Source organism: Ambystoma mexicanum, chromosome 7p (genome assembly GCF_040938575.1).
Source record: "Ambystoma mexicanum isolate Mex_15411 chromosome 7p, UKY_AmexF1_1, whole genome shotgun sequence".
In the NCBI taxonomy this organism is placed as follows: Eukaryota; Metazoa; Chordata; class Amphibia; order Caudata; family Ambystomatidae; genus Ambystoma; species Ambystoma mexicanum.
In genome coordinates, this window is record NC_090939.1 from 200,054,633 (window position 1) to 200,075,454 (window position 20,822).

Here is a 20,822-nt window from a genome sequence, read left to right on the forward strand (position 1 = left end):
CGAAACATGTCCAGGGATGCTTGTAGTCTCATGCAGATGGAATGTGATCAAGCAGTTTGGAATGGACTGCTCTTTTGAGGTGGGGCCAAGCCTGATTTGCATATGGTCTTCCCCCTTTTGCAATGGCTGGGCAGGCAAAGAACTATGGTCTCGAGGGTTGCCCAGAGCAATGCCAGAGGTTAGGATTAATTCAAAACCTTCCAGCCATCTCCTCTTTTGTTTTGCTTTAGTAGTCACAAGCATTCAGGCATTTCACCCAAAACCAGACACCCACAACACAGGATGTGAATTGGGGGTAACCCCCAGCCTTTCATAGCACTACACTGCATTGACTCCAGTTTCATTCAGGGCTGGCCCAGGCATTGTGTCACACAGCCAAAACCAGACACCCACAACACAGAATCCGAATTTACTCCATACTCCATTCATACAGGTCCCACCCTAAGGGTGTACCCACAACAAGCAATCCCTGGGAAGGCTCCAGCCAGTCTGGCATTGCGATTCACTCCACAAGCTGTTGGAGATTGCCCTTTGCTGTTATGCCCTCTTCTTTGGTGGACACAGGAAGAGTACTCCTGGGAACATACTCCTGGCAATCCAGTTTCCGAAATGTTTCCCATTGGATTTCTCTGACAAGAGGTGTCTTAGAGTTTGGATGGGGACCCCATTGCACCTCCGTTTATATAGTACGTGGTCAGAGCAGGAAGAGAGGGATCAAATAAATGTGTTGGGACTGAAGGCCAACCTCTTGCCCATGAAGGCCCTTCTACCTGTTCTGGTGGACAACATGGTTCAAGTTCACACAGATTACACCATCACAATGTTGTATGTGAAGAAGCAGGGAGACTCCTTCCCTCGCTCCCTCTGCCTGATGGCAAGCTAGCTGTGGCACTGGCCACTTACAAACAATATTTTTCCAGTGTTGGTTTATATTCAGGGTGACATTAACAAAGACAACAGACAGATTCCTTCATCTGTGTCACTGCCTTCACAAAACTGGAGCTACAGCAGGATGTAGTTCAGAATGTTTTTCTGCAGTGAAGAGTCTCACATACAGATTTGATTGCTGCAAGACACAACACCAAGTGTCAGTCCCAATGCGTCTTCTTCATTAATCGTGCACGTTTTGTTTTGTTAGTTGGATCTAAGTACAAACTTACCCCCCAAAGGGACAAGGCACTATATTCAGCAAGGAGCCCATAGCAAGATAAGACACGGACTACCCCAATCGGATAAGCTTTGTTTTTAATAGATCATCTATTCTTGCTCTGTTTTCTGAGATCCCACACTCTACAACCTATTCACAAAGCCACTCTTCGACAAACTGGACTCGCTCGGCATAGCCTACATGAACTACGCTGACGATACACAAGTACTTCTCCCTCTCTCTGGCTCATACGATCAAGACGCAGCAGCCCTCTCCCAAATCTACTCTACCATCCAAACTTGGATGGCAGTCAACGGTCTCTGCTTAAACAGGGACAAAACTGAGATCATCCTCTTAGGTCCTAAGGAAATACTGCCCAAACTCAACCAAAAATATGAACACTTTACCATAGACAACACCAACATTCCAGTTTCCACCTCTGTTAAGATCCTTGGAGTCTACATTGACTCGACCATCTCGATGACCTGACAGGTCAGCACCATTGCCTCTGCCTCTGCCCACACCACCAAACTTATAAATGCCCATAAAACCCAAAGCTGCCTCTCCATCGCCCATGCCACAATAGGAGCAACATTGGATTACTGTAATGCCCTCCTTGCAGGCATCTCAGCAAAAAAAATTCAACAGGCTCCGAATAGTACAAAACAACACGCTCCGCGCAGCTCTCAGCATCCCCAAAAGAGACCACATCACACAGGCCAGGCGAGCCGCCCACTTGCTCCCATTCAAGGAGAGGATCAACTTTAAGAAATACAAATGCAGCAGTCTCTCTGCCCCATCCTACTTATCAGAAACCATTACTAGAGACACCTCTACTCGCCCCAAAAGAAGTAATCACGCCAACCAACTCTGCGTTACGCCCATCAAAAGAGCAAACGCCGGAGGCATAGGTTTTCCGCACTTAGCACCGAATCGATAGAACGCCCTACCCAACGCACTCAGAGATGAATCCTCCTTATCCACCTTTCGCAAAACCCTCAAAACCACTCTGTTCACTTAGCACCCTCAGCGTCCTCACCCATACACTTCCCCCACCCGCCTCTCCTTCCCAGCTTGCTACTATCCTTCCCCCACTCAATATATTATGTAACTAAGTTTCTTGCATCCTATGTATGTAATCACTAAGCTTTCTGTATCATCTGTAACCAGCAAGTATCTCTGTAACAGCGCCACAATGCCTAAGGGCTGCATGGATGAATCCCGAGGCTGGAAGATCCTCTTATTCATCACAGTACCTCAGGTGCCGTGGAAGGCGAAGTGGTGGAGTGTCTCAGCTTTAATCAATAGGACCCATCAGGATGAACCCCTTCTTGGAAGGAGGAGTCGCTGGGATGTCAGTGTTGAGAAGCAGAAGGGAACCAAGCAATGTCGGAAAGGCAGCAATGCAGGTCTTCACGGTGGACTCCGTTGTCTCGTTGCTACTCGGATGTGGATGTCCCGCGAAGATAAAACTTGTTGTGGACCTCGACAAGACTTGGCTGCAGAAGATAAGTCCTTTGTTGGTCGTCAATGACATTAAGTGGCGATGGGTGCAGTGGCAGTAGCAGGTGTTGTATTTCGCGGTTGCCCGCCTTTCGGTTCTTCAGTGTTGCAGCCGCAGCATGAACGACAGGATGGATTCTGGATACTTTGGCTCAACCACTGTACTGGACTGCGGACCTTCACCTTCACCAATTCTGAACCATTTCTTTGGTTTTTGATGGCAGGAAACCCACCGGCGAACACTCCTCTGCAGACGGCGACCCTGGATCTTCTCCGGCATGTGAAAGTGTACAGATGTGGCAGCAGTGCCCCTTGAAGATTTCTCCGGATGGGTGTCAGGCAGCACTATGCCAGGGTACCCACTCTTCCCGGCGATACACAGCATCTTGGCTTTCAGCGGTCACGAACACTCCTCCGAACCCTGGTCAACACAGGTGGACTTCTTGGCTTCAACATATCCAGACACTCCTCTTCTGGACCCACGATGATCCCTTCTCCAGACAGCAGGCACACAGGACTGTGTGCACACTGAAAGGCACAGGAAAACCCCACACACTGGACTAGGGTATTATTGTAACACAATCTACTGAAAAATGTGTCCAGAGGTTGTTTTTATTTTTAAAGGTATCAAAAATGTATTTATTAAGATACATTATTTTCAAGAATGAATTGATCATTAATTAATACACACACATTAAGTTACATTAACATTGCAAAGGAGCACAAGACACCAGGTGATAAAAACCTAACACAACCATCATTCGCCAACAGTCAACCCATCATTTACAACTCAAATCAATGAACCTCATTCACTCACAGTAAAAAACTTGTGTTTGACTAAAACTTTTTAGTTCAATCCATATGTGGTAGCACATAAATTAGCCCCACATGGTCTTGAATATTTCATCTTGTCCACATCAAATGTGTATCAGCACAACCGTTGACCAGAAATGTGCTCTATTCCACGGAGTGGGTACATTCAACAAAAAATTGTAAATCCCATCCCCGGATCTTCTTCTCAGGACTGTGTGCCAGGACACTGAGTGAACTGCAGCAGATGCATGATGTCCCCTTATAGCGACAGGAAAATGTCGCCTTTCCGGGTCCTCTCTGGTTGAGTTCTTGGATCGGCACAGCAGCCTTTGTATTCCTTGAAGAGTTGCAGCAGCAGACTTCTTCCTCCAGCTGGACCCAGGATGACTTCAGCTTCTTGCTTCAGGTTTTTCACTTCCGCTTCTGATGAGGAGGTGAGTGTGGGGCTCATTGATACACAAAACACTACCCATTCACTCAGGCTGCGCCAAGCTCAGCCAGCCAATCACACACAAGTGCTTTCATGCAGGCAGGACCCAATCAGGCTCACAGGCATTCAGAAACCAAAAATGTGATGGGCAGAAGGTTGTGAATTAATCTGAACCACTGGCAGTGCTGTGGGCAACCTTCCATACCACAGTTTTTAGCCCATCTGCACCATTGTAAAAGGGGTCCAGCCATATGCAAATCAGTCAGGAACTACCACCAATGGGAGCAGCCTTGCCCGAACTGCCAGGCCAGGTCCCCTCTGCATGGAAACACAAGCAACCCCAGATATGCCTGCTGCACCTAAAGACCCAGGCTACTCCTCACTGATGACGCCCAATGAGACCGAAACATGTCCAGGGATGCTTGTAGTCTCATGCAGATGGAATGTGATCAAGCAGTTTGGAATGGACTGCTCTTTTGAGGTGGGGCCAAGCCTGATTTGCATATGGTCTTCCCCCTTTTGCAATGGCTGGGCAGGCAAAGAACTATGGTCTCGAGGGTTGCCCAGAGCAATGCCAGAGGTTAGGATTAATTCAAAACCTTCCAGCCATCTCCTCTTTTGTTTTGCTTTAGTAGTCACAAGCATTCAGGCATTTCACCCAAAACCAGACACCCACAACACAGGATGTGAATTGGGGGTAACCCCCAGCCTTTCATAGCACTACACTGCATTGACTCCAGTTTCATTCAGGGCTGGCCCAGGCATTGTGTCACACAGCCAAAACCAGACACCCACAACACAGAATCTGAATTTACTCCATACTCCATTCATACAGGTCCCACCCTAAGGGTGTACCCACAACAAGCAATCCCTGGGAAGGCTCCAGCCAGTCTGGCATTGCGATTCACTCCACAAGCTGTTGGAGATTGCCCTTTGCTGTTATGCCCTCTTCTTTGGTGGACACAGGAAGAGTACTCCTGGGAACATACTCCTGGCAATCCAGTTTCCGAAATGTTTCCCATTGGATTTCTCTGACAAGAGGTGTCTTAGAGTTTGGATGGGGACCCCATTGCACCTCCGTTTATATAGTACGTGGTCAGAGCAGGAAGAGAGGGATCAAATAAATGTGTTGGGACTGAAGGCCAACCTCTTGCCCATGAAGGCCCTTCTACCTGTTCTGGTGGACAACATGGTTCAAGTTCACACAGATTACACCATCACAATGTTGTATGTGAAGAAGCAGGGAGGCTCCTTCCCTCGCTCCCTCTGCCTGATGGCAAGCTAGCTGTGGCACTGGCCACTTACAAACAATATTTTTCCAGTGTTGGTTTATATTCAGGGTGACATTAACAAAGACAACAGACAGATTCCTTCATCTGTGTCACTGCCATCACAAAACTGGAGCTACAGCAGGATGTAGTTCAGAATGTTTTTCTGCAGTGAAGAGTCTCACATACAGATTTGATTGCTGCAAGACACAACACCAAGTGTCAGTCCCAATGCGTCTTCTTCATTAATCGTGCACGTTTTGTTTTGTTAGTTGGATCTAAGTACAAACTTACCCCCCAAAGGGACAAGGCACTATATTCAGCAAGGAGCCCATAGCAAGATAAGACACGGACTACCCCAATCGGATAAGCTTTGTTTTTAATAGATCATCTATTCTTGCTCTGTTTTCTGAGATCCCACAATTAAGAGCAATTTTAACCAAAGATATTGATAGAGTTGAATTTAACTACTCTTCTCGTACTAACTCAATCATACTGTATATTAATTGATTTGAACATTGCGGCAGATGTTATTAAGAGGGTAATTCTAACACTGAAGCAGCTGGGGTTTGCTACCTGTGAAAAGGAGTTGTGATTTACTAACTCGAAAGGACAGAGTATGGGTAGGGAGATATTAATTACAGCCCCCGTTCGTGAAAGTAGATCTATACACTGGCCAGATAATCCAACTTCCACCTATTGTGGGGAGCAGGACTGGTTATGGTTCACATCATGAGTCTTGCAGAAAAATCCACATGATGCAAGAGGCCATGAGTTCTAGAACCTTTTGAAACCAGATAACCTGGATCATGGCCTTTTCCTCCTCAGAAACTTTGATTGCCTCTTTTATGGCCACAATTATTTCTGGTGAAGAAGGGACTTCCACAAAGTGTATCACAATCTTCTGGGGAGGAGACAGGTTGGATTTCTTCTGGTTTAATGACATTCCGAGGCTGAACAGAGTGTTTCACACTTCTGAACTTTCTCCAGAAGGAAGAATCCCAGAAGAGCCTCTAATCAGCCAATCAATCAATTAGGGATACAAATGAAACCTGTGAAGCATGTGATGTGAGACCACTATGACTAGGATCTTTGTGAACACCTCCACAGCACCACTGAGAACAGTGGGAAGACAGCTGTATGGCAAATGTTCACCCCCACTGTGACTCTCCCGAACTTCCAATATTCTTTCCTGGATGTGAAAATAAGCATCTTGAAAATCGATTGATGCTAACCAGTCCCCTTCATGAGGAGACTCCAAACTGTCTGGAATCTTTACCATGTGGAAAGTTTCCAGCAGGAGGAAAATATTTTGAATGACAAGTCCAGAAATGGTCTAATATCCCATGATTTGTTGGGGCTAAAAAGTATTAGGAAGAAAATACCAGCCCTCTTTGATCTTCTGAAACTTCCTCCATGGCATCTACGGACAAGGGATTTTTTTTATCTCTAGTAAGGGTTCAGGGATTACCCTCCTCGAGTAGCCCCGATGTATGATGTTAAAGACAGTTATGAGCCCAGAGGTCAAATGTACAGATTTGGCATCAGATTACAACCCTGTAACTTTGAACGTTAAATTAGAGATTACTTTTCATCTCTATTCACCTTCAGCTAATTTCTCTAATTCAATCTTCACAGACATTCATCTTATTAAAATCAAAGAGTGCATAAGACTCAAACTGCGTTTTCCCATATTGGTCTGGTAGGAATCGTAAAACAAAAGATTTCAAAATTACCTTACTTAAGTCTAAATGTCTAAGCAATTTAAAGGGAAAAAGAAAACTAGCACAGAGAAAAAAAAGAATTGCAAGCCAGTCTTCAGTGTAGCAAATCTATCCTGTGATAAGCAGCTACAAATGTGACAGAAAATGTATAACAATGAACTTGGAACGTCTTCTTGATGTTGGAAAATATGCATAATATGTCCCTTAAAGGTTACATTTCTGCGAGACATTGATGGCACAAATCAACACCACCCAAGAGTCTCCTTTCTATATACATGCTGAAGGCACCTATCTGCCCCTGAAATTGCGGCAGAATGCTGCTAGCGTCATAGGTTTGCAGACTGCCACTTGCATAACAACCACATTTTAAGACTTCTACAATTGAAGTCCTGCTGCTGTGCCCTGTGCAGACAAATCCCTTACCACTCTCTTGGCTCCTCTTCTTGGGTCTGGCACAGTTCCCAGGCTTGTAATTTTCAATGCTGGCAGGTCCTTCATAGCCCAAGGAAGTGGGACATGCAAATCCAACCTCGGGCTCCTGTGTGAGACCAACAACTTACTGATATTCCAATGGATTGCCTTGGGCCTTTCAATCAATTGTCATGTCCCAGCTTAACTGATGCAACGTTATGTATAGCATGTCGTCCTGCAAAAAAAAAAGCATACCAAAAGAGATCACCACAATAATGCCTACCTCTTCTTTGGCCTACAGAGAACTGACTAGATCACCCAGATCATCAAGACTCTTCACTAGCTGTCGACAAAACAATACATCAATTTCAAGCTTTTCTCCATGAGGATCTCCATGGCCAAGTGCCCCTTTGGCTCTCGAAGGTTTTTCAGCTCTACCGCCAGACCAGATACCTCTATACAGCCTCCAAAGAAATACTGGTTATCTGTTGGCAGATGTACTGAGAGTCCATTGCTCCGCCATCAAGGCTCTTCCCTCTCCATCTTTGTCACAAACCTGCCCATATAATGTTCAGAATGCCAAATATTCACCTGTTTTGCTGCACATTCAGAACCGGATTGATCATATGTTCTCCTAATTACCCGTTTCTTCATTGTATAAAAGATCGAAATAAAATAAATGCTATTAAACTGTTGTGTGTGTACTGTGGCATTGACCGATTTAGCATAGACTTCCCTCTACCTTATCTACAGCAACTATTCCTGAAAATATGACAACTAGAACAGTAATTAGTAACCAGAACTGTTTAATCCACTCAGTGATATTGCAGTTGACACATTATGTTTGAAAGGAAGAAGGGATTACCATAGGAAACTGCATTTGCTTGTTGACGTTTGTAACAATAAAAACTAGTTAATACATTAGTAATGAAGAGAACAATAACGAAAAGTAGTGAAAAGAAACATACAAATGAAAATGCTTTCTTTTATGATCTTTCAAGTTTCCCAAATAGAAATGAACCAGATGTTTAGAATAGCAAGAGAAGTATGCCTGAGATAAAGGAAAATTAACCAGAGCGTGTGGTATGAATAACAGTATGTGTGGTCCTTTTAACTTCCAATAGTAACCAACAATTGAGGCCATGAAGGTCATAACACAGCCACATTCTTATCTTCCATGTTTACTCCCCTTATTCACAAATAATGTGTTGCTGCAGAAGTTGCTGACATAGGCGTTTACCCAGAATTCCTTTCAGAGCCAGGTAGAATTGGAGTTTTGGATCACGGACTGATGTTATTTCTCCTGCCCCTCGCCCACTCTCAACAATGACAAAGCAGTAGCAGTTGAACTTCAACAGGAATTCGAATGGTGGCACTGACTAACATCTTCCCCATAATACATTTTAAAATAGGGGTCAAATTATATATAGAGGAGTCATTGATACATGAACAAGTAACGCTTCATAAACAGGAATGTAAGAGTCAAGGTAAATAAAGAACAAAGTCCATACACCTATACCTTGGGTGTAAAGACTTTACACCATGCTTTCTCTAGGTACAGCATGACAGACAAACCAGTTTCATGACTGCAAAACCTGCTTCTAAGGCTTTGATATAAATAAATGTACGTCAAGAACCCAATGTGGCGTTTCCTATTACATATTATGAGTTAGTGGACTGCTTTCACAAATTTAGGATGGATGTCAACAGCGTTATCGTTCAGGGCTCAGTGGGCTATTTCTTCTCAGCTGACAGGGTGAAGCATAATAGCCACAACTTTATTACAAACCACAAGCCAGCATGTAATTCCAACACCACCTAAAAAGAAATAACAAAGACTGATAATTAGTTCTCAGACTAAAGCACATCTTTCCCAATATCCTGTTATTTATTTATTGTATTTAGGTTTTACTTTAAAACCTTTCACAAACTCATAGCTATTAATTTAAAATAAAACTTTGTATAAATAATCAAAACATTTCTAATACAAATTCAAAATGAAAACATTACTAAAAGGAACACAAGTGTTAATTATTCAAAATCCTTGCAATAATAGTTCCACAAAAGCACCTGTACATAGATAAATCCGGCAAACTTAATAATAATTTAGTTGGTGCAGATTTATCGCCTAATAAATCAAAAATGTCTTTTAAAAATGCATTAAGGCCAATAGATAAATACTTTGTACACAAAAAGCAGCTCCACAGATTCTCCAAGAATACAGCTGAGGGCGAATGAATAAAACGATTAAAAAGGAACATATGTTTAGGTAGCAAAACCTCACACTTTAAAATTAGATCTTGCAAAGTCTCAACCTCACCCAGATTACACAGCCTACAGGATCCGTTGATGTATGAGAGGCCTAAGCACGGCCCAACTACCCCTAGGGTGTAAAGACTGTTTGGTCTGAAATGTAACATCTATATCTTGAAGGCACGTGAGGGAGCCTGGACTACATATGGTTGAGGTACAAAACCTGAGTGGCAGCCAACAGCCGTATTTAAATAGTCCGTGTAGAGTTTTAAATTATTCCAACTACTGAAGATTTCTATATGATCCCATTCTTTTCGTTTTTTGTTTACTGCTGATGGATCCAAATCAGAATCAATGGCAGCCTTGGCTAGAAAAACCTGCACACATATTCATAAACTCTTCCAAGGGTTTGTCAGAGTCTTCCCGAAAAAACGCCAGCAGTTTAGAAAACAGGTTCTGGCCACCCTGCCCTCTAATACTAAAATATAGGCATAGATGATTTATGTTATATAAGTACCACTTAGCTACCCAGACTCGCTCCAAAATTCAATTAGTTTGACTGGATCGCTGCATCTTATCCGTAACCATTCAAGAGACCACAGATACCTCTAGCATAAAATCTGACCAGTTTTTTTTAATCACATTTTGATTCGTTTTTATAAACTTCTGAATTAAGTGCATCTTCAACCAGTTTTTATACTGTTGTTTTAGTCTCCTACCCTCTTGAAATTTAGCAACTGTTTGCGATGCAAAATCCCCCACAGTTGGCCTTAATTCTATACGCAGTTCCCTCTTACGATCTCTAATCTGAGAATCAAAACAGTGACCATGGAGCTCACTAAAGGGCCTTTGTCTCCCCAGCATTTCACTGGCTTCCTCCTCTTTCCAGCATGATAAAGTGGATGAGAAGGTCCTTGGAGTACATTTAGACCATTTCTCCATTTCAGGCCAACTGCACCAACTCTATTCTATTCTTGCATTAAACTTCCACATTTCTAATCTTCCTTGCTTCAGTCTGGTACCAGAATTGTTAACAGATACATTTTCACAACCGGACGATGACCACAAATATTCCCCAGCTTCAATTTAAATTTCAACAATAGAGAGTTGTATGATCGCTCATTGTATTCCACGAAACCTCAAGAGATAGAGTTCTTTCCAACCAAGAATGAGGTACATACACAAAATCTATTATGGAACTTGAATAAGGCCCAAACCAAGTAGCCTGGGTAGGTGTATCTCCCATGACATTATCATTTAACCTATACACGTTCCACTTCCTCACAAATTTAGCCCACCCTAGACCTCCAGGTCTTTCCAATTAGGGGGGCACAAATAAGGCTGCCCACAAATGGGTCTGCTAGAACTCAAATCACCATTATATATGCCCTCATCAGGGCATAGACAATTAAAGTCTCTGGCACAAATTGTCAATGCCGAGTGATACAATGTCACCCATTCAAGAAGAATTCTGTCTAGTTACCTCCATATATCTGTGTCCAAAACGCAGGCCGGACTGCAGTAAAGATTAATCAATAACAAGTTAGTTAAGATTCCCTCACTTGAAGAACAAACCTTCACCACCAGAATCAAATCAACATTAGACTTCACCTCTACTGAAGACAGGCCCATATTATTTTTTACGCCAATTAATAATCGACCAGAAGAGCGACCTCTAACACCCTTCTTGGCTTTTTTAATTAAAATCCTGAAGCCGTTAACTAGAGGTGCCTCACATAACCAAGTCACAATCCTTAATTTTGGCCATCATTTGAGTGTGTCACAAAACTATTAAAGCCCCTTGTGTTCCAACACAAAAGAGAAGCCACCTGAAAATTAGAAGCCCGGTCTAGTGCCTGCATTGATTGGCAGGACAAGGGACAGCCACCCCCAGTCAACCTTTGCCTCCCGAGACTCGAAAGGGGCAGACACAGGTCTCCTATCTGCAGCATCAACTTTACACAGGACCTTCAGACCAACTATCTTCTCCTTGCCATTCATCCACCCCTTTGTTCCCAATTATCAAGCCACAAACGACCCTCCTTTATTAGGTACAAAGGTGTCATAGCCTCTACAACTCAAATCTTCATGGGCCTTCATTACCAGGCCCCATGCAAGCTCAGAATAAAAATGCACCACATTCATTGAACAGGTCTTCCTCATGTAATTCAATCCATTTTAAATCTGCGAGGTAAGTACAGACAATGATATGATATGATATGGCATTTATAACGCCCTATACACAAGTGTTTCAAGGCGCGACGAGGCAAGGGAGGGGAACAGAGGTAAGACGGAGACAACGATCTTACTAGGCCAGGTGAAAGTGAGATCGCGCAAGTGCAGGGGAGGTGGGGAAGGGGAGAAGTGTGAGGGGAAGGAGGAGGGGAAGTGCAGAACATAGGATAACAGTAATAACTAGAACAATAAGCAGGAACGATAAGAAGAAGTGCGGCCAGCTTGTGGCAGGTGCAAGGGTAAGTGCAGACATCAAGTGTCAAGTACTAGTAGGGGCTGTGGGATACAGAACAGCCCCAGAGTGCAAGGGTTGACAGTTGGCAGTGCAGGTGAGTGTGCAACTGGCAGGGAGGGGACCTGGGCCCGAGAACAGAGGGTAGCCAGGTGACCAGTGCAGTTTCAGTATCAGCCGGGAGTTCAGCAGGGGAGTGGAGGAGAGAAAGCAGAGGCAAATTGGAAGGTCTTGAGGTGCTTCCGGAACCGGAGATGGTTCTCCTCAATTTTCAGAGAGGCAGGGAAGCTGTTCCAGAGGAAGTCCCCAGCCGAAGAAAGAGATCTAACACCAACTCGTTGCTTGCAGAAGCGACTGACCCTGAGGGAGTTGGAGGCGGATGAGCGAAGAGCTTGAGAGGGAAAATATTTATGAAGAGAGAGTTGAAGGTATTGAGGACCCAGGCCCCAGACGGCCTTGTGGACAATGCAGAAGGTTTTGAACTTAATCCTTGGAGCCACTGGGAGCCAGTGCAGAGATTTCAGTCCTGGAGAAATGCGATCCCTGGGCTTAAGGCCAAGGACAAGTCTCACCAGTCCTGTTCTGGATGAGTTGTAGAGGTCAGAGAGTAGAGGCAGGAAGATTTAGAAAGAGGCTGTTGCAGTAGTCCAGCTTGAGAGAACCAGAGCTCTGGAGGCAGTGAGCTTCTGGGGGAAGGAGAGGAAAGGAAGAATACCTCTGAGGAGGTGCAGCTGGTAGTGTGACTTAGAGACGTCAGAGATGTGAGGAGAGAAGGAGAGTGTGGAGTCGAAGATGATCCCGAGGTTTTTAGCCTCACTGTGGGAGCAGGCAGAGGGCCAAGAGAGGCCGGCCAGAGAGAGACAAGAAAGGAGGGAGCGGGTGTGCCGATGAGGAAAATCTCAGTCTTACTGGCGTTAAGACAGAGATCAATGGTGGCACACCATTCCTGGATAGCAGACGAAGTACCGCTTAGAATTGCTAACATTCTGGCTCTATTCATCCAGAAAATAGCCATGAATTTAATACATAATTGTGACTCCCCTCTCCGAACCTCTACTCCCCTTTGCATATTATGCGACAAATCCATAGGTGACTCCCTCTTTCTCTGACCAACCGTATTTTCTAAAATATCACCATATGAACTCAAGCCCCTACACCCTCATACTAACACTTGAGAAATCCTGTGCCTCTACAGCATTAATCACTACCCCCCGGTCTCCCATAGACATTCCACCATTGACTGACTCAGGGGTGTCCACTACTTCTGATCCTTCAGAAGTTGCTTCCAACAAATTAGACTCGGGTAATCTCATAAGAAAACATCTTATATCTTTGTTATTCTTTTGGGATTTCTTCTTTTTCTTACCCCTAAATGCATTGTTAGAACCTTCTTGTAAACTGTTAGCCTCCTCAGTTGCAACCTGTGCTCCTGAACCCAACTGCTCCCCTTCGTACACAGATTGAGAATCTTCAGTAATTACATTGTCCACTTCGTCCATAGGTTTTAAAACCTAGTTGGAGGGAGGCCACCAGGGGGTGCAGGCAAGATGGCTGCCTGAGTTTATGGCTCAGTCCACAGCCCCAGGAAATCTGCAGAGTTGTTGCGGAGAGAGGCTCTACCCCTAATTTCAGGTCGATGCATGGCTGTTGGAACCTAAAGCTCATGTGAAGGTGAAATCCTGGCATCCTGAGGTGCCCCCTATGCCGAGATGAGAGGCACGTGCAGTGAGACTGCCCCTCCCCCCGCCCACACTCCACGCAGCGACCGGGGAAAAGCTGTCTGTGCAGCCACTGGATTGAGAGAGTGCGGCGGCCGACGTCCGCTCTGCAGAAGCTACAGCACCCAAGGAACTGGGACACAGGTGCCGGACTGCTTCATTAAAGACCAGAGGTGGTCTCTTCAGCCGGCGGGGCCGCCTGGCCGGTAGATTCTTTCCTCCCGCTCTGACTGCGTTGCGGGTACGTTGGAGACCACACTGGGCCCCGGCTTCTGGGCCTGGGGAAGCTGCAGGGCGGAGGACTGCGCCCCACATTCAGCGCCGCTCTGTGGATACCCCTTACTGTGCCCCCGGGGGTTGAGAGAGCCCTGTGAGAACGACTACAGAGGCTCATCGTCGGCACCTACGGAGGTGGTTCACCTAGCCTGGGCCGTCGGTGGAGCGTGCCCGAGGCTAAGCTGAACGGGAAACCACCTGTGGAGACACAGAGGAAACAGCTAGGAGAAGGTCCCTGCAATGGAGGGGACGGCCTGCATACGGTGAGCAGCCTCCCCATCCTCCCAGTGGCACCACTGACAGCAAGAGCCAAGCCTGCATCTACTGGGAGATCAACCTTGGATGGCAGAGGAGAGAGAGCGACGAGCGGATGTGGCAGTGCTCTGGGGCCTGTCTAGTTGGCGCCCCATGCATTGGGAATAGGCCAGAGGGTCAGATCATCATTAAAGCTGAGCATTAACCAGGGCTGCCTTCCCCCACCCGGGTCGTCGCAGGAGCACGCCCAGGACACCATTAGAGGGGGTGAATACAATCCCCCATATCCAAAAGGTGATGAGGTTCTGGGGTCCACATACCCACGCCTGTTAGGAGCAGTTCAGGGACCTCACCACCGCGGCAAGCCCGGGGATAAGCTGGGAGTTCGCCAGGACAGGGCTGATAACCTGAGGGGACTCCTCCGGGCCTGGTGCCCCCACATCAGAATTTGGAGTTGGACTGTGAGGGTCCTACGGACAACAGTTAGCAAGATTAGGGGGCGGGAGCCCCAACTGATCCGCACACGCTGGACTGTGAGGTAAGCTGCACATTACGTAATGACACCCGGAGAGGTCGGCACGGACGCAAGGGCTCAGCAGGGGGACACTGAGTTGTTGCATAGGGGGATCAACAGAGGTACGGTCTCCACCCCATGACCCACGGGGACATAGCCAGTCTTGACGCAGCCCCCGAGAATATCTGTTGGCGTCGCAACGACAAGGGTGGCCCTGGGAGCAATGCTGACAGGAGCCCGAACACCCTAGGGCGCTATTCAGCTACACCAGGCACGGATGCCCACTTGGTGAACTACGCCATGGCAGCCATATAGGGGGAGAGGAGTTGGCAGGAATCACCCCCTTCCCCCCGAGGAATACACACGGCGGAGGAGAGCGCACTGGCGCACGGCGTCACTTCCAACTTTATTACAGCAACCCTCCCCTCTTTGAGCTACGGGCCTCACCACCTACACCCACTGAAGTGGGTGCCCGTGGACAGACCAAGGTTACCAGTCATTTGGTCGAAAAAAATTGGTCGACTGGACAAATGGTCGAACCAATTTGGTCGAAAACCAAATGGTCGAATATTTTTTTATTTTTATTTTCACCCCTTTTTTTGGGGGGGGGGGTCCCCCCTCATACCCCTTTTTTTTCTAAAAAACCCTTTTTTTAAAAAACGAAAACCCGAAAAATAAATATATAATTTTAAAAAAATTCGACCATTTGGTTTTCGACCAAATTGCGTCGACCAAATGTCATTCGACCAGTTTTCAGTCAACCAAATGACTGGACACTCAGACCAACATCCCAGTGGGACTACGCTACAAATGCCTGGTGGGTACAGGAACGCCGGGGGGAGAGCGACCTATGAGCTGGAGAGAGGCCCTGGCAAAGTACCAGTTCCGGGAAGGAGGCACCGAGATGGGGGCCGGGCCACACCATAGCCGCGCCGGAACTGGGCACCATGCAAAACAACATCCAGACGATGCTAGACGAGATAAGGGAAATGAGAACGGATATGGGGGTCAAACTAGCCCACCTCACGGCTAAGGTGTCCACATTAGAAGAACGAATGGATGGTGTTGAGAACAACCGAATGTCCGCAGACCTCCTGGAGACACAGATGGAGGCAAGATTCGGGGAGATGCAGCAGCGCGAGGAGGAGCTCTGCTTTAAAGTAGATGGCATGGAAAACCGTGAGAGGAGAAACAATCTGCGCTTCTTCGGCCTGGTGGAAACAGAGGGCGAGACCCCGCTGGGTCTAGAAGGCAAGGTGCAGGACATAATACGGCTTGTCCTAGGTGCGGACGCTGGAGAAGGGTTCATGATATACAGAGTCCATCCAGTGGGGGGGAGTGGGTGAGATTAAGCGCGCATTCATGATAGAGTGGCTGGGTGAGCGGGTGAGATTAAGTTTAGTTGACTAAGCAAGGTTTAGTGAAAGAAAAGTGAATGAGAGAGTGGAAGGAGTGTGATTGTGGAACTTGGAGGGGTGGAGTCTAGTGTAGTGGGATTGGAGAGGAAAGAGTAGAAGCCTGTAGAAAGGAGAGTAGTACAGGGGGGCAGTAGTAGAGTAGAGAGAAGAGATTACTAGAGTGGAGAGAGGAGAAGAGTATTGTGGAGTGGGGAGAAAAGTAGAGTGTAGGGGGAGAGTAATGGAGAGGAGAAGGGAGAATAGCAGCGATGGGGAGTAGGAGTAGCAAGACTAAGATTGGAGGGACAGCAAGGGGAAGAGAGAGGGAGAAAGAGGAAAAGGAGAGTGGGAGGAAAAGAGGGGAGATAATAGAAGAAATGGAAAGGAAAGATAGAACAGCAGGGTAAGGGGTACAAGACCATGCAAGGAAAGGACCGAATGAGACCTGCGGCATTGGAAGGCACCTTTCCTTAATAACATTCATATTGTGAGACCCAAGGTGTGAGCCACCTAGACTGATCCCAGAGGACGTCAGATAGGCTTTGTCCTCTAGGCTATCACAACTAGCCAGTCAGCTACAAGGACAGTGGGGGTTACCGTTCTACAGTGACTTTCTTGGGATATATGGAGGCCTGAGTTAGATAGGGAACAGCCGAGAGGAGATGAGAGAGAGGGGGTGGCCCTTAATGAGACCCTTTTCACTCCTTTTAATAAAAACCATTGAACTGTTTTAGAGAGTTGATGTGTTTTTAAGGCCATCTGTGACAGGTATGAGAGTCATTTCTTTGCGCCCAAAGGGACAAACGGTTGCAAAGATGAACAGACCACCTTGCATCAGAATGTTCTTCCCTGGCCCATGACCCGATCCTGGAAGTGCTGGTGTGAATCGAATATTCCAACTCTAGGCTGGAAAATTAACCTGACAACCTGAACCAGAGAGTGGTCACATTCCAAGAAAAAACCAGTGCGATAGAGAGCAAAATCAAAGAAAGTGATACACAGCCAATAAAAACAGCACAGGTTCTTGGTAATATATGTAAGAAGGTACATGCAGTTGTCAAAGAAACTAGGTTCTTAGACTGCCGGAACAGAGTATTTGGAAAGCTGGCCATGGGCAAACAAGTTCTGGGTCCTCCAGTAAGATGATCCAGTTAATATCATCGAGAAGTGGCTTCCCAAACAATGGGATCTTAATGTGGAAGAAAACCCTCTGTAAGTAGACAGGTGGTAATCGTGTGAAAGCTTCAGCAAGAGACACTCACCATAAAGAGTTACGAGATAAACCCTAATAGTTAGAGCGTTGGACAAACAAGAGAAATAAAAAGTCCTAGCAGCAGCTAAAGAAAGGGCAAACGTGGAATTTGACAGTCACAGAATACCAAGTGTTCTGGACTTAGCCTCATAGACCATAAAGAAAAGGCGCAGTGTGAACAATATAAAGCTGTGCTTTCCCAGAAGGGGGTAGGGCGGTTAACTCCAGCCTGCTAAATTAATAGTATCATCTAGAGAGAGAGATAGACACTTACCACACCTTTTCTGGGACCCAGATGGAACAGAAGCACTTCAGGGTTACCCACCTATCCTTACTATAGAACTGGTCGTTCAAGGTCAAGGGGCTGTTCCATGCTGCTCTTTGCGCAAACAGATGCAGCCTGAAAGGTTCCCTCCCTTCTCCTGAGTGCTATGGGGTGGCCTTACTAAGCAAGAAGAGCTATACAGAACACAAACATTGTTTACTTTACATCTAGGGTCAGACATGACATATTTACTTTTGTATTTCTCTCCACCGCACTCCTTTCGCATGTGTTACCAACAACATTCACCGCTCACAACTCCTACTCTTGGATTGGCCGCCCTTCTGAGTTGGATTGGAAGCTGCAGAATTACTGATTGCCCATGCATACTCTTGAGCCCCTCATGGACCCAACACTACCCAATCTCTATATTATAATAGTCCAAAACATCTGACCTTTTACTTCACCCTTGCACATGCTATTATTCACTGGAGAGTAGGGTTTGGTTACATCGTGCTGGGACACAAAATGCCTCGTATTTGGCGCTTTCAAATTACGCAGTACGAAACTACTATTTGTGGCTAGAAACACCTGTGCACAGGCACGTTATAAATGACTTATTTCATAATATATCATACAGTGGTGATTTGACACAGTAGAGAAGCATAGTAACATATAATTTACATGCAACAATCGTGTCAACCATTATGTGGTAACAGTCAGGTAGTGCACACAACACCCTGCTCCTTCACAGGAACCCTGAGCTATATAGTGACCGCACTCTTAAGCAAGATATTATCAGAATATCACACTATTCCAACCAATTTGTGCCAGGATTGGAACAAGTTACTTACCTGTAACTGTTGTTCTCCAGCATGGGTCTGCCATGGATTCACATGCTCATGAATATTCCCCGTCGTCAGGCTGGGAATCCTCGGTAAAGAAAAAAACAGTATCAGTTTCGTTTCTGATCTGTCTTTCGTAGTAGTAACCAATCACTGATCTCTGCGTCATACTGACCACAGCCAATGACTGCCCTCTACCTAAGCCCCGCCTCTGGCAGCCATCTTCAGATTTGGTAGCACGTGAAGTGGCAGTATGACCAAGTGAAGAGCCGCACAGGGATAGGCGGGAGGGTTCGCATGTGAATCCATGCCAGACCCATGCTGGAGAACAACAGTTACAGGTAAGTAACTTGTTCCTTCTCCAGCATGGGGTCTGGCATGGATTCAAATGCTCATGGATAAAGAATACATAGCAGTACACACATGCACAACCACGGGCGGTGGCAAAGGCTCAACATTAAGCATTACATCAAACTCATCATTAAGCAAATCTTACCTCCTCACCAGACTCACCTTAGGCGAACAGGTTGCGCAGCACTGCTTGGCCGACCCTGGACTCCTCCCTGGAATCCCGATCGACGCAGTAGAATTTCGTGAAGGTGTGCGTCGACCTCCACGTAGCAGCCCTGCAGATGTCCAGCAGATAGGAACGCCGTGGTAGCTGCGATCGCTCTGGTGGAATGGGCTCTCGGATGGCCAGGCAGGGGTCGGTTTGCCAACCGATGACAGTCCATGATACAGCCGGAGAGCCATCTGGAAATGGAAGCCTTCGAGAGAGCCTTCCCCTGATTGACAGGTCCAAAGTTCACAAAGATTTGTGACGTCTTCCGAAAACCCTTCGTGCGGTCCACGTAGAACTTCAGCGCTCTAGCCACATCCAGCGAGTGCAGAGTCCTCTCAGCCGGCGACGAAGGCGACGGGAAGAAAACAGGCAACACCAAGGGTTCGTTGAGGTGGAAGTCCGATGTCACCTTGCGCATGAAGGAGGGGTGCGTCCTGAGCACTACCCTCGTGTCGTGAAAAGTCAAGTACGGGGCCTTGCAGGAAAGGGCCTGGATCTCTCCCACCCGTCGTGCGGAGGTGATGGCCACAAGAAACGCTGTTTTCCATGACAAGAACTTCAACGGGGCCGAGTGCAAAGGCTCGAACGGAGGTCCCATGAGCTTGGTCAGCACCACGTTGAGCTCCCACGGCGGGGCCGGAGCCTTCACCGGCGGGAACGATCTGAACAGTCCCTTCATGAACTCTTTCACCAGACGATGAGACCACAAGGACACACGCCCCGTGGTTCTGGTGTATCGGGAGATCGCAGCAAGATGAATCTTGATGGACGCGTGCGCCAGTCCAGCTTTGGCCAGCGTCAGTAGGTACGGCAGTACTTGGGGAGCCGTAATCCGCAGAGGGTTAATCTTCTGTGCGTGGCACCAGACAGAGAACCTCTTCCATTTGTGTCTGTAGCATTTATGAGTTGAGGATGCCCTGGCCTTTGCAAGAACCTCTCTGCAGTCGGCCGGTATGTCGTATCCTCCAAACTCTAACGCTGCAGGAGCCAGGCCTGCAAGTTCAACGACTTCGGGTTGTGATGGAGGATGGCGCCTCCTTCCCTGGAGAGCAGATCCGTGTCCACTGGCAGCTTGATTGATGGGGACGCTGACAAATCCAGAAGGTCCGGGAACCATATCTGCCTCGGCCACGCAGGTGCGACGAGGATCATCCTGCACCGGGACCTCTTGAGCTGGTTGATGAGCCGGATCAGCAATGGCAATGGAGGGAACGCGTATAGGAACAGGCCCTCCCAGGGGAACGAGAAAGCATCGCCCATGCTCCTCGGCTGGGGAAACCTGCTGGCGAACCTCCGGCACTTGGAGTTCGCCGCCGTCGCGAACAGATCGATCTCACCGTCGGAAGAGGCGGTCCACTAGATCCTGTCGTAGTTCACACTCGTGGCACGAGCGCAGCTCCCTGCTGAGTGAGTCGGCGATGGTGTTTTTTATCCCTGCCAGATGAAACGGCACCAGAAACATCCTTTGGGCGACAGCCCAATGCCACAGATCCTGCGCCTCCCTGGACAGGGCTGGGGACCTGGTTCCGCCCTGTTTCCTGATGTAGAACATGGTGGTGGTGTTGTCGGTGAAGATCCTCACCACCTTGTCCTTGAGGGACGGAAGGAAGGACCTGAGGGCCCAAAACACTGCACGGAGCTCCAGGACGTTGATATGGAGGGCCTTCTCCGTCGGGAGCCAAAGGCCTCTCGCGTGCAGATTCTCGGTGTGCGCTCCCCACCCTT

The 20,822-nt window shown here is 47.0% G+C and overlaps 1 protein-coding gene across 1 annotated transcript in view; it reads right to left on the reverse strand.

Annotated features, from left to right (window-relative positions):
• Positions 1–8,085: 8,085 nt before the first annotated feature.
• Positions 8,086–20,822, reverse strand: part of GET1 (guided entry of tail-anchored proteins factor 1) — a 687,994-nt gene continuing 675,257 nt past the window's right edge. The window contains exon 5 of the mRNA XM_069636061.1: positions 8,086–9,114. Coding sequence (XP_069492162.1) covers positions 9,041–9,114 — 74 coding nt within the window. The 3' untranslated portion in view covers positions 8,086–9,040. The remainder of the gene's footprint in view (positions 9,115–20,822) is intronic.